At 36.9% G+C, this 13,929-nt stretch overlaps 1 protein-coding gene across 1 annotated transcript in view; it reads left to right on the top strand.

Annotated features, from left to right (window-relative positions):
- LOC101860071 overlaps positions 1–3,691 on the top strand; it is a gene marked incomplete in the record, with an annotated part of 32,686 nt that extends 28,995 nt beyond the window's left edge. Inside the window, 2 exon segments of the mRNA XM_035973622.1 lie at positions 2,232–2,305; positions 3,422–3,691. Of these exon segments, the coding sequence (XP_035829515.1) occupies positions 2,232–2,305; positions 3,422–3,463 (116 nt within the window).
- Between the last annotated feature and the right edge of the window lie 10,238 nt (positions 3,692–13,929).

Below are 13,929 nucleotides of genomic sequence, written 5' to 3'. Positions count from 1 at the left end.
CGAGGATGAAGAGTGTTTCCCGTAAATTTACCTTGTGTTCTGTATCTGTGAATATCCATGACAACTTTCTGTTTGCATTGGCATCTACTACTAGCACTTCATGAAAATGCAGAGATCTCTTGTTTCATAGAACTGATCCTTAATTTTGCCACGCTTTTTGCCAATGCTAATAATGTAGGTATATTTTACTATGTCGTAATTTTACTCGTAACTGTAGTTGACCGTGTTTCCATGTTTATTTTTTAAAATCAAATTTATTTATTGCTACGCTTACTAAGAATATGCCTCCCCCCCCCCTCAACAGAAAAAGTTTTATGGTAAAAGAGCTGAGATTAGCAGGGTCAGCTGATTTTAATAAAAAGATGCACATCTGCACAATAACGGTCATTTAGTGCAAGGAGATTATAAACAAGACGGACAGACAGAAACCAAAAGCCACACCTACTACTTATTTGTTTACCGCCCAGGCAAAGCTGTATCATGTATACTCTCTCTCTATGTCTACTGCCCACACAAAGCTGTATCATGTATACTGCTGTAAGATCTACTCCCTCTATGTCTACCGCCTTGGCAAAGCTGTATCATGTATACTGCTGTAAGATCTACTCTCTCTATGTCTACCACCTTGGCAAGGCTGTATCATGTACTGCTGTAAGATCTACTTCCTCAACCACACAAAACTATATCATGTATACTGATGTAAGATCTACTTCCTCTATGTCTACTGCCCACACAAAGCTGTATCATATACTGCTGTAAGAGCTAGTTCCTCTATGTCTACCACATAAAGATCTACTTCTTCTAATAATGTGTCACAAAGCAGTGGAATCAAGCGCTCGTCAGTTTTTGGGCATGAGGAGTTTTTGTTACCGTCTGAAAGCTTGTTCATTTGCCTTTCTTTCAATGAAAAATATGCCCAAATATCTTGAATGGAAGTCGAGATCTTTGCGATTGAACAAGGTGGTGTCACCTGGTTTCAGTAATAAAATTAGCGAGAAAATACTGCCAAAGTTTGGAAACTTTAATAGCTTGAGAGTGCTTGAAAACTGCAAAATTACATAATTTTGTACCTATAATCAACGTTTTTCCACAAAATTTACAGAGAAATGTGTTTTTATATTATGGATATGAAAGGTGTTGAGCCAAAAAACAAAAATTCGATAATAATTGCCAAACTGGCAGAAAAATGCCTGTTTTTTTCCGATTTCATTATTTTGTCGAGCGCCTGATTTCACCATGATGTCTTACCTACGTCTACGGCCCAAGCAAAGCTGTACACTGGAACTCGGATTTAACGAAAGGGGATTTCCCCGTCTTTCTTGTTCATTACAGTCAAGAAAAATAACTGAGTTCAAACAAACCCATAATAAGCAAGCTCGCATTCGACGAGTTCGCTTACAGGGTGAACAGTCTCCGATGATGTGGCTTCATTCATTTTCCTTCCGCAACGAGCCTTATCTGTTCCTGGAAATCATCCATGGCACCTGCATTGTGAACCATTTTTTGCTTAGACTATCATTTATATTTCTTATGTGACCAATCAGCGGTCTTCTTTCATACCAATACAGGCATCGGGGTCAGACGGACGGCCAGCACATGTGTGACTGTTTGCACAAGTGGTCCAAGCATTGAACGTCAGTAGAGATACAAACGAGTCGGTCAAGCCATCCCACCCCCCCTCCCCCCTCCCTTTGGCTACTGACCAATACATTGTATTACACTGATAAGCTGGTTTTGACATAGATCTACGAAATGAGTAGCGTTTGTCTGAAGAATCAAACTTTGCCATATGCTAGGCTCTCTACAGCAGCACAACTTGTTCGGCAAACAGTATATTATAGATGACACAGGCGTGTATTTGAACGAATCAGCCCTTTGGCACAGTGTGTACTTGGTAATGTTCAGTGCCTTTTCCTGGAATTTTCCAGCCCTTCATCGGTATGACATCAAAGAAATGAAAATGCTTCTCATTTGAAACCAATCTACTTTTGATTGAGGAAGTAAAAAAGAGGCAAAAAAGCAGGCATTTTCGGGTCGCATACCACTTGCGATTTTCCATTATAACACTACTTGCTCGGTGCATGTAATTATCTATTACCAAAAAACACCAGTTTGCGATAACAAACTCTTGGATTCAACGAGTTCCACTGTATCATGTATACTTCTTTAAGATCGTCTGTCAAGACGCTAAAGGCTGTCCGATCATATGACCTGAGCTTTTCTCTCTTCAGCTGATGAAGTGGATGATTCGTATCTGAACGCTCGGGCTGGTTCTGCAGAGCCGGAGGGCTATGTGAACATGGAGGTTAGTACAGGGAGGGGGATTCAGGGGGGGGGGGCATGTATTGTTATTGAGGAGGAGGAGGAGAAGGAGGAGGAGGAGGAGGAGGAGGAGGAGGATACAGGGAGGGGGATTTAGGGGGTGGGGGGTATGATATTTTTATTGAGGAGGACGAGGGGAGGAAAATGAGGAGGAAGAGGAGGAGGAGGAGAATGAGTAGGAAGAGATGGAGGAGGGCTATGTGAACGTGGAGGTCAGTACAGGGAATGGGATTCAGGTGGGCATGATATTGTTATTCAGGAGGAGGAGGAGAAAGAGGAGGAGAATGAGGATGACGAGGTTGAGGAAGAGGAGGATGACAAGGAAGAAGAGGAGGAGGAGTAAAAAAGAAGATGAAAAGGAGGTATTATTATACTAGCTGTCGAATGGGACTACTTTATAGAGGAGGAGGAGAAGAAGGAGGAGGAGAAAAACAGGATGTCAAAGGGAGTATTACAAGTACAGTTGATGCTTTTGGGCTTCAGTTCATCCGCATTGTGTATTAAGAAAATAGGCTGAAATCATCATCATTATCATCATCACATCTCCTTTTTCTTGTTTTGTTTTTCTTGAAGCATAACAATTTGTACCATGTTGGCACATTTTTACCTAACTTACAAATATTGGCTCCAAAATCGGGGACACGAGACAAAAGTTGAAAAAAAAAAAAAGAAAAGAAAATGGGCTTAATTGGTCGGTCAGTATAAAAATTTCCTTCAGTCCGTCCGTCCATTCTTCCCGGGGAGCAGGGAGCAAGGATTGTCATTTTTGTTGTTGTTGTATATCAGATTGTCTGACGGCAGCCGGTGGGTGCTTTTTTTCAGTGGGTGCCACCATGGTTTTGAGGACACTTGTTTTAATAAAAGGCTCAAAGAGAGGAGTGAACCATCTTGTAATTTACCATCTTTAGTAAAACATTAGGCATCGATTCTAGCAGTATCTATTTTTTTTTGGCTCCTTGATTGTTGTCAGAGATCCAAGAACTAAGATCAAAATGTTAACTCTTCCGTGGAGAAGTTTAAGAAGATAACGAGGATCTTTTACCCTCCCTCTCCTAACCCCCACCCCCACCTCACCCCCCCTCTCTTTCTCTCTCTCTAGGGAATCAAGAAAGAGGATGACACCCCTTATGAGAATGCTTAAAGAGACCAAGGTGTCTGCCTCGAGTGATGTTCAAGTAAATCATCTATAGTGAGGTTCAGAATTCCTGGCACAACTTATTGTAAAATATCTCCTTTACTATTGAACATAGATTCTACAACTTTTATACAATGACTTTCATCAATTTGGTTTAAATGATGAATATTTTTTCAAATACTTGGACTTGGTGTTCTAGAAAATTCCTTAATAAACACTAATAAAAAAATCTCATTCAATGGTTTCTACAAATTTTAAAAAGTTTACAACTGGGGCAATATCGTTTTTAAAAGCACGTCCGTAATTTTTTTCTAATGACGGTATTGTGCTTATTGAAAGCATGTTTTGAGAACCGTCAGTGCAAAAAATGTGTTAACTATTAATTAATTTCTTGTAACAAGTTTTGCTACTAAAAAGTCTCAATGATGCACTATGACGTAGGCCATACGCGTAAGCAAAATACATGTGAATATATGAATTGTACATATTACCTGTTGCTGTGCATCTTTCCAACCTTAAGAAAAATCAGTTTCCTTTCTCCCCGTTTTCAATCCATTCAATCCCAGCTCTCACACTTGCACCCCTTGTTTCTTCTATTAAACGAATTTAATTCCTTCAGGATGATGTCAGCCTTTCTGTTTGATTCTAAATCTTCAGGTTAACTGGAGAACTCTTTCTGTAGCTGGACCAGATCTTCTGCACTCTTTCTGTAGCTGGTTCAGAGCTTCTGTACTCTTTCTTATGTCAGTTTTTCTCTCCCGATGTTTAAATCTTCAGTACTGCTGGCTTACTTCTTTTGCTTTAATTTTGATCATCTCTCAACGGAGATTGGGGTTCAGGCGTTTATAATATTCTTCAGTTGTCTTATCAATAACATTTTCTTATAATTTCCGAGTAAATGTTATCGTAGAATAAAGAAGTATTCATTTTTTAGAACAGTGGGCCTCTCTTTTCCTTGACAAAGTTTAGTTCTACCATCACAGCCCTGTCATCTCCTCACTCCTCCTCTTTCGTCTGTTCTCTCACTATCTCTATTTCTGAGCACGTACTTTCTACCTCTGTTCAATCCTTGTCTTTCAACACAATGGTCATTTAGAGCTAGGAAAAAGTAAGACAGATAGACAGAAACAGTCTAGGGAAAGTAAAGAAATAGGACCTACCACCAGTGGCGCCCTCCACCGCCCTGCTTTACTACAGCATGCAGCTTTAATTGAGAGCTTTAATTGAGAGCTTTAATTGAGGCGTCTTGGTGAAATCAGGCTCTTGTCAAAATAATAAAATCAAGAAACCGACATTTTTTTTTTGTATTGGGCAATTTTTTCCCAAATTTTCTTTTTAGGCTTAACACCTTTAACGTTCATCTGTAAATAGCTTTCTGTGTAGATGTTACTGAAAAATCTTTATCAAAAGTACAAAAACATGTAAATTTACAGTTTTTAAGGATACTTAAGCTTTGGTTATCACAAAACTTTGGCAGCCATTTTCTCGCTAATTTAATCTCTAACACCAGGTGACCCACGCCTCCTTTAATCGCTAATATCTCCACTTTTGTTCCAGACAGATGAGTATTTTTTTCTTCAATAGCAAGACAGATGTACAAGCGCTAAGATGATAAAAAGATACCACTAACTGCATATGTCCATAATTGACGAGCGCCTGATTCCACTGTGTCTTAAAACATTCAAATTGTTGTTATTGCCGGTTCATTTGACACGTGAGCGAGTGTTTGCCTAACTGAACATAATAATAATAATGATAATAATAATAGTAATAATAAATAGCATTTGTATAGCGCATATCCCCTCTCGTAAGCAAGCTCTATGCACTTTACACTATATTACATATTATCGAAACATTCTGTTGCATACATATAATTATAAAAATAATAATAATAATAATAGTAACATTTATATAGCCCATTTCCAAAAAAAGTAGCTCGGTGCGCTTTACATTGGAATACCCATTTTCAAAACCTTTTTTACCACTTCCTTTCTTCTCATGCAATATATATTATGCACACACACTCACACACACACACACACACACACACTCACACACACACACACACACACACACACACACACACACACACACACACACACACACATACACACTCACACACACACACACACACATACACACACACACACACACACACACACACACACACACAGACTATTTTCATTCAGACGTAGGCACAAAACAACTATAATAAAAATAACGCTAAAAGCTTATGAAGGATAGGCTTGTAGGAACAGAAAATGCTCAAGATGTCTTTTGAAACTATCAAGTGTTCTTGTTTGTCTTAGTTCCATGGGTAATCTGTTCCACATAATTGGACCTATATATGAGAGAGATCTCTCTCCATATGATTTGTATGATTTTATGAATGTTACAAGTAGGGTGTTATTGTTTGATGATATTAGGTTTCTCCCTGGCTTATATGTACTGATAAGCTCTTATAGATAAAAAGGAGCAGTTTTATTTACACATTTGAAACACATGACACAGATTTTAAATATTATTGTCTTTCTTTTACAGGGAGCCAATGCAGTTCTTTAATAGTAGAGTGATGTGGTCTTGTTTTTTAGATCTTGTTATCAGTCTAAGGGCATTGTTTTGAATGTCTTGTAAATGATTCAAATATTTGTTTTTCAGACCTGCTAGGAGTGAGTTACTATAATCTAATCTAGATAGGATAAGAGATGTTACAAATGTTTTTGCTGTCTCTTCGTTTAAGTATTTTCGAACTAGGGCTATCCTTCTCAGCTGAAAATAAAGGGATTTGGACAGAGATCCTACAAACGAACCCATTGATAAGTGGTGGTCAATATATACACCGAGATTCATGACAACTTCTTTACTAGATGTCATATGCCCATATAAATCAATGTTGACACTTTCCAAATCATTATTTAATTGTGGATTATTTATAAGTATGATGTCTGTCTTTTCTTCGTTTAGTTTCAATTTGTTTACTGTCATCCACTTTTTAATTTCATAAAAACATTGTTTAGTGAAGTTGTGAATAGCATCTAAAACTGGTGGTTCTTTGATTTTCCTTCCATCCCGGGGTAGGAGATAAAGCAGTGGCTGTAGGTGCAAGGCCACAAACAAAAACCCAACTCCATCATCGAGAGATCATAAGAAAAATGAATGGGTATGTTGGTGTCTGTTGTATTATATTGAGAAGTTGTTTGAGGAGATAAAGAAGAGAAAGATGCTATTAAGAGCATAGTTTCTGTGTGTTGCTGTGTGTTGCTGAAATACAAAAATTATAATATAATAATAATAATAGTAATAATAATAACAACAATAATAATAATAATAATAATAATAATAATAATAATAATAAAATAATAATAATAATAATAATGCCAATTGGAAGCTAGATTCCCCCCCCCCCTCCCCAGAGCTACCAAGTCCTCTCATCCCAGAGATGGGGGCAGAGGAAGGCATGGCAGGTTCCAGAGGGTTAATGCTGAAATACAAAAATTATAATATAATGATAATAATAATAATAGTAATAATAATAACAACAATAATAATAATAATAATAATAATAATAATAATAATAATAATAATAATAATAATAATAATAATAATAATGCCAATTGGAAGCTAGATTCTCCCCCCCCCCCCTCCCCAGAGCTACCAAGTCCTCTCATCCCAGAGATGGGGGCAGAGGAAGGCATGGCAGGTTCCAGAGGGTTAATGCTGAAATACAAAAATTATAATATAATGATAATAATAATAATAGTAATAATAATAACAACAATAATAATAATAATAATAATAATAATAATAATAATAATAATAATAATGCCAATTGGAAGCTAGATTCCCCCCCCCCCCCCCCCAGAGCTACCAAGACGCAAATGGTCTCTGCACCTTCTCCGCAGTCATAGGGCTCTCCGATAAATGCATGCTTAATACATGTATGTAGCTGGGTATTCCCTACGTAAAGTCACATCCAGTACAGTGCTGACAATGAACCACTGCTTCCCACCGCACCAATACCCGTCCCAACTCCTGGTCAAAGAAAGATTGTCGATGGAGACAGGAGAAAAGAAAATTGATAATAATAATGAGAATAATAATAATAAAATGCAATAAAGTAAAACAATAAAAACAATAGATAGAAAGAGTAAGATACATAGTAAAGTAATATGTCTCTTTTCGGGGTCACCACTTGACCCGTTACCTTCCTCTTTTTCTTTTCCTATTCGAAGAGTACTAATCCCCCCCACCACGAAGAGGTGGGTCTATTTGGGGGGTTGTTTAGTTATAGAAATCATGTTTGGCAGATCTTGAATAGTGCCATTAACCTACTTTTGGGAATCGTCGGTGTAAAAATGATACTTCAATCCATGATTTCGTAAAATGCTTGCTAAGGGTTATGTATATAGAGTAAAGAGCACGGGTCCAAAAAAGCAGTACATATTACTATGTTTCTGTGATTTTATTATATTACATATTACTGTCACTGCAATTTGACTATATTACATTATATAACTATGTTACTGCGATATTATTAAAATACATTACTATGTTACAACAATCTTACTATATTACATATTACAATACTACTACGATATTTACATATTACACATTACTATGTTACTACAATCTTACTATATTACATATTACTATGTTACTGCGATATTACTATATTACATATTATTACTGTTACTACAATTTTACTATATGTGAGGCAGCGTGGTGGAATCAGGCTCTTGTCAAAATAATCAAAGTGAAAAACTTGCATTTTTCTGTAGGTTTGTGAATTTTTATCAAATTTTTGTTTTTTGGCTCAACGTCTTTCATGCTCATTAAAGAACTTATTTCTGTGTGGGTTTTTCTTTAAAATGTTGATTAAAGGCACAAAAAATGTAAATTTTCAGTTACTGCGGACTCTAAAATTAAGGAAATAACCATTCTTTGGAGGCCAATTTCTCACTAATTTTACCTCTGAAAACAGGTGACCCCCATCTTTTTCATTCGCAAATATCTCGACTTGTATTCTTGATAAATGGATATTTTTTTCATCCAAATAAAGACAAGTGAACAGGCTTTAAGATGATACCAATAACTCAAGTTGCCCAAAAATTGACGAGAGCCTGATTCCACCACGCTGCCTCACATATTACATATTACTATGTTACTATGATATTTACATATTACACTGTTACTACGATATTACTAAATTACATATTACAATGCTACTACGATATTTACATATTACATATTACTATGTTACTGCAATATTAGGGGAGAGCAGGGAGGATTCTGACACTTTTTACATTTGGCTCCGCTGCTCGCTTCAGGAACAACTTAAGCCTTAGAAGGAAGTTTCACATTTATTGTAAGCCGTTTGTGCATCGTCACATTTTACTGCCAGATTATCATATGTAAGGTACCCTAAGATGTCCGAAACCACCTCACTCTGCGGGAGACATGAGACAAACATGTGGGAAACTTCGGATGAAGAGGGATGACTTTGGACAATGTGTCTCGTGTATCAAATATTATTTTTGAGAGGCAAAACTTCAACACAGCATGCATCTATACATTTTTACCTTTTGTTTGAGGTGTGAAAATGTATTTCACACTCGCTAGAAATCGTAGAAAACAGTGATCCAACCATATGTATAAACCAGCCCACTTGTATACTTATCTGTACCTGTTGACTTGAAATATTCCCTTATCATTGTAAAAACAGAGCTCAGCAATGCCCGTAATAACGAACAAGTCTTTGCAGTGATAAACATAAATGAAAAGAATTCTTTTCCACGTTAGTTTCCGAGTCTGTCATCGTCTGGATTTGATGAGAGCACAGCATTAATGAAAGTGTTCCATTTGCTAGGCTATTATCCCTATTTCTCTCTGAGCGATGCTTTTCTGTTCGAGTCCAGGTATGTGCGTTCTTGAACAAGGGCTGTTTGAAGGGTTTTCAATAGTTTTCATGGCTTCCACAAAGTCACCTCCTGACGGAGAAGGACGTAAAATTGGAGATCCACCATCTCTAATGACCTTGCACTTACAGTTAGAGGGCTCCGGAAGGCGAACTACAACCAAATTTTAAATGAAACATCTAAGGGAAACAAAGTCTGCTGATTAAAAAGAGTAAATCAGAATTTTATTTTTGAAAAGATCTTCAAGTGTTGCACTTTGAGCTTGTGAAAATGAAATTCTAACTCACTGCAGACTTTAATGCGAATAAAAATATTAACGGATGCCATTTTAACGGCAAACTTATAGGAGCTTTTTTACCTCTTTGTTGAGGCTCAAATCGGAGGAGGAATAACTGGTCTTATTTTACAATGGCTAAATCTTCCACAGGTGGATAGGTGGAAAATGAAACAATTGCTGTCTTATTAGATTTTCCTAGGGAAGACACTCAGCGTCACCTTCTTTGTGTTCTTCTGGCACCATTTTTCCAACGAAGTGGACACACTCCCCAATAATCCCAAGTTCGATGACAACAAACTTACGTTCTTTAGGTTCTGTGGGAAGGGGGCCACTTCCTAACCAGAACCCAGAAAGCCAGTCTTTTTGGGTAGATTTTGTTTATATGCCATGTTTCTGGCATGATTAAAATGTTCGCCATGATAGAGTATGATATATTTATATGACAAACGTGGGAATAGAAGAACATCTTTGAACATTTTATTTGATCAATACTCCAACAGTTGTTTTTTCTCGCCAGAGGATCATTACAAATTGTGCAATCGTAAATGAGTGTCTCTTAAACATACTGATGTCTTCACATCATTTATAATAGAATCTTTCCAAATAGATTTCTTCATATTGTACATAGCTTCTGCACCACGCAAAGACAATTAATGCCTCATAAACAAGTGCATGCATGGCGAGTTCCAATTTTTCATGGACTAAAAAGCTTGTTTTAATTTAGGGTTCTATACTTCCTTTTGACATGGTTGAGTATGGGAAATACAACAACACAAGAATACGTTTTTAGAATTCAATTTTCAACGAAACTCTGATTCCTACAACTCTTACATTAGTCGTCGGGAGACTTTGGACAGTGTACCAAGTCACCCCACCCCTTGTACCAAGTCTCCCTACATGGAGGTAGTGTAGGGAACATGTTCATGAAACAGACATAATGAAAACCAGGTTTAATTTGGTCGCTTTTAAGGACAAGCGGGCGAACCCAGATTTCGGGGGTTTCAAGAAATCTTAACCTACACCAAGAGTGGGTATTGCTTTACCTAAAGGAGAAGTTTGGTTTCACTGGTGGGTATATTTGTTTGGTTATAGAGAACACTCGCCTTGTCTTTTAAAGAAACGGAACAAGGGTCCAAAAACTTTACATTCGATTTTCTCCAAACATCATTTTTGGGGATAGCGACCTTGTGCTTAAAAGCGACCATTTTATAAATTTAGCCTGAAACAGACACCCTAATTCACAGATATATAGTTTTATAAAAGGATTGGTGCACTATTGTGACCTGTAAACCTTACAAACCGAGGTGTGAAAACTGTCAAAAACACTATTTCTCTCTCAGCAGATGCAAGATTTCCCTCAGTGAGGTGGCAAAAATACAGCACGCTAAACCTTAAAAAAAAACCTCAATGTTATAAATGGCCTGAAATTGGCCGGATTTTAGGTATGAAAAAATCGCCATAACTTTTTAACCTATAGAGATATTAACACAATTTAAACTGTTTTATGATCATGAAGGCAAAGGCTTTCAAATGAAAGTATTTCAAAATCATTGAGATTTTCACTAAACTGCCTGCTCAAATGACACACTAGCTCTATGTGATCCAGTGACAAAATGTGAACTATCAATGGTTTAGCGAGAATTGACGTTTCCGAAGTCTCCCTGTGTCTGAGGCCTCGAATCCCCACTCTCCCCTACTATATATTACTATATTACTATGTTACTATATTACATATTACTATGTTACTATTACATATTACTATGTTACATATTACTATGTTACTATGTTACTATTACATATTACTATGTTACATATTACTATGTTACTATGTTACATATTACTATGTTACTATTACATATTACTATGTTACTATGTTACTATTACATATTACTATGTTACTATTACATATTACTATGTTACTATGTTACATTACTATGTTACTATATTACATATTACTATGTTATATATTACTGTTACTATGTTACTATATTACATATTACTATGTTATATATTACTGTTACTATATTACATATTACTATGTTACCTATATTACTATGTTACTATGTTACTATGTTACATATTACTATATCTTGCTATGTTACTATGTTCATTGTCTTACTCTATACTGCAACTCTGTGTTGCTCATACATATTATATAAAATTAATTATATATACATATATATTATATGTGTTCCGCGAAATTTACGATCGGCGTAGATTGCGCTGCATGTTTTAATGATTGTATAATTGCCCGGCAACCTGAAGATTGCGCTGCGCGTTTTAACGATCGTATAATTGCACGTCAATCTGAAGATTGCGTTAATGTTTTATATTTTTTAAATAATTTTTTTAAAAATTCACTTCCATCTTTATTATTTTACTCATATCAAAGAACATTCATATATACTTTCAAAAGTGTAAAAATATGAAAAATAAAATTAAAATTAAAATTAAGATATGAAACTGAAAAGCTCACAAGAATGATACAATTTTACGATCGTTAAAACGATTAAGATTGTCGCGCAATTATATCATTGTTAAAACGCACACGACTGATAAATAGTGCGGAATATACACAAGCTGTCTACGTTCTAGAACGTTCAGAGTTTCCAATTTACAGCCATTTTTTAGTTTCTTCCAGACCATATCTGCTGATCTGATGCCTGCCGCCTCATTGATACCCCCCCCCCCACCGCCTATGCTTCCGACTGTCTCGATTTCTTTGTTGTAGAAAAACTAGATCTCTATACATCTTGATCTATGTTGTGTTACCTTTCCTGAAACAGTGCTGTAAATATCAAGCTTAATCTACCTCTGGCTGTTGGAAGTTCTGATAGCCGAATGGTCAGCATGTCTGAGTTTGAAGCCATACAATTATTTTATGAGTGAGTGTTGGAACGAATCCCGGTCCGGGAAGTTGTTTTTTTTTTTCTTCTTCGTCTTCTCCTCCTCCCGACTAACCAACAATTTTTCCACATATTTATAATTTGTTGCTTTGTAATTTTTTATGTAGTGATGAAGCATGCACATTCTGGTTTTGTCCCCAAGAGGAGCTTTTACTTACAAAGAGTGGATCTACTTTTCCTTTTACCAATTTAGACCTGGTTAAAGTTCAATAGACCTAGTGGCTCTCCTTAGTCTGTTAGTCTAATAATTTTTGTTTTTGAATTTTAGGCTCAGAGATGCCAAATTTTAGCTCTTCAAATGCAAATTTTCTTCAATTTCCGGGGCCCTCTTGTGGCCCCCAACCGCTGCCAATTGTTCCTCATGCCAAGTATTATTCGCCCTGGTTGATTGGGGGTCCGGGGCAAATTGTTGGTCATTCGCGGGAAGGAGAGGAGAAAAAAAACCTTCCGGGACCGGGATTTGGTGCCACGCTTGGAAGCACTGGGCGTTAGAGAACGTAGACAGCTTGTATACGTTCTCTAACGTTAGAGAATGTAGACACTACCTGAATATATATATATATATATATATATAATATTTATATAATATATTATACATATATATATATATATAATACATTATACATATATATATATATATATATAATACTTTTATCACACCTGGTTGCACCCTTGATTTGTTGACTTGCTCAAAAGAATAAAATTATCACACACCCCTGGGCGGTGCCACTGACTGAAGTGTCTTTAGGCCATTCCCAAAGGGGGGACATTTCTCGTTCAAATGGCCTTAGAATTGTAAATGGGCTGATCCAACAATGTCATGCTCATAAATGTGCCTGAACTACAACAGGGAACTGCTGCTTTTTCTTCCCTAATCCTTACTATAGTCATTTCCCTCTACTTCTTTTGTATGTTTGTCACACTCTTGTTACCTGCTATTTCCGGGGTGCCTTGATAATCGAAGCAGACTTTGTGCTTCTGAAGCTAGAGAGGTGAGCAAAGTAAGTCGTCTGATTCTCGGTAAGGACTTCTCTGTTGACATCCACCCCTTGGCGCTCGTATGACCCTGTGAAGTTGCGAGCGCCGTAAAATGTCTAATAAAACAAAAATAAAATTATCACACTAATCTGAAATCTGCTGCTTCTGATTTTTCAAAGAAAAATTGTCCCTTGTAAGCATCAAGTTAATTAATACAATGTACCAAGAGAAGGAGAGAGAGACGGAGAGGTAGAAGTAGAGCGAGATGAGGGAGGGGAAGGGAGGTTGAGGTAGAGAGAGAGATCAGGGGGGAGGGGAAGGGAGGTTGAGGTAGAGAGAGAGATCAGGGGGGAGGGGAAGGGAGGTTGAGGTAGAGAGAGAGATCAGGGGGGAGGG

This window comes from Aplysia californica, unplaced genomic scaffold, assembly GCF_000002075.1.
Source record: "Aplysia californica isolate F4 #8 unplaced genomic scaffold, AplCal3.0 scaffold00028, whole genome shotgun sequence".
Lineage (NCBI taxonomy): Eukaryota > Metazoa > Mollusca > Gastropoda > Aplysiida > Aplysiidae > Aplysia > Aplysia californica.
This window is presented reverse-complemented; position numbering and strand designations above follow the sequence as displayed.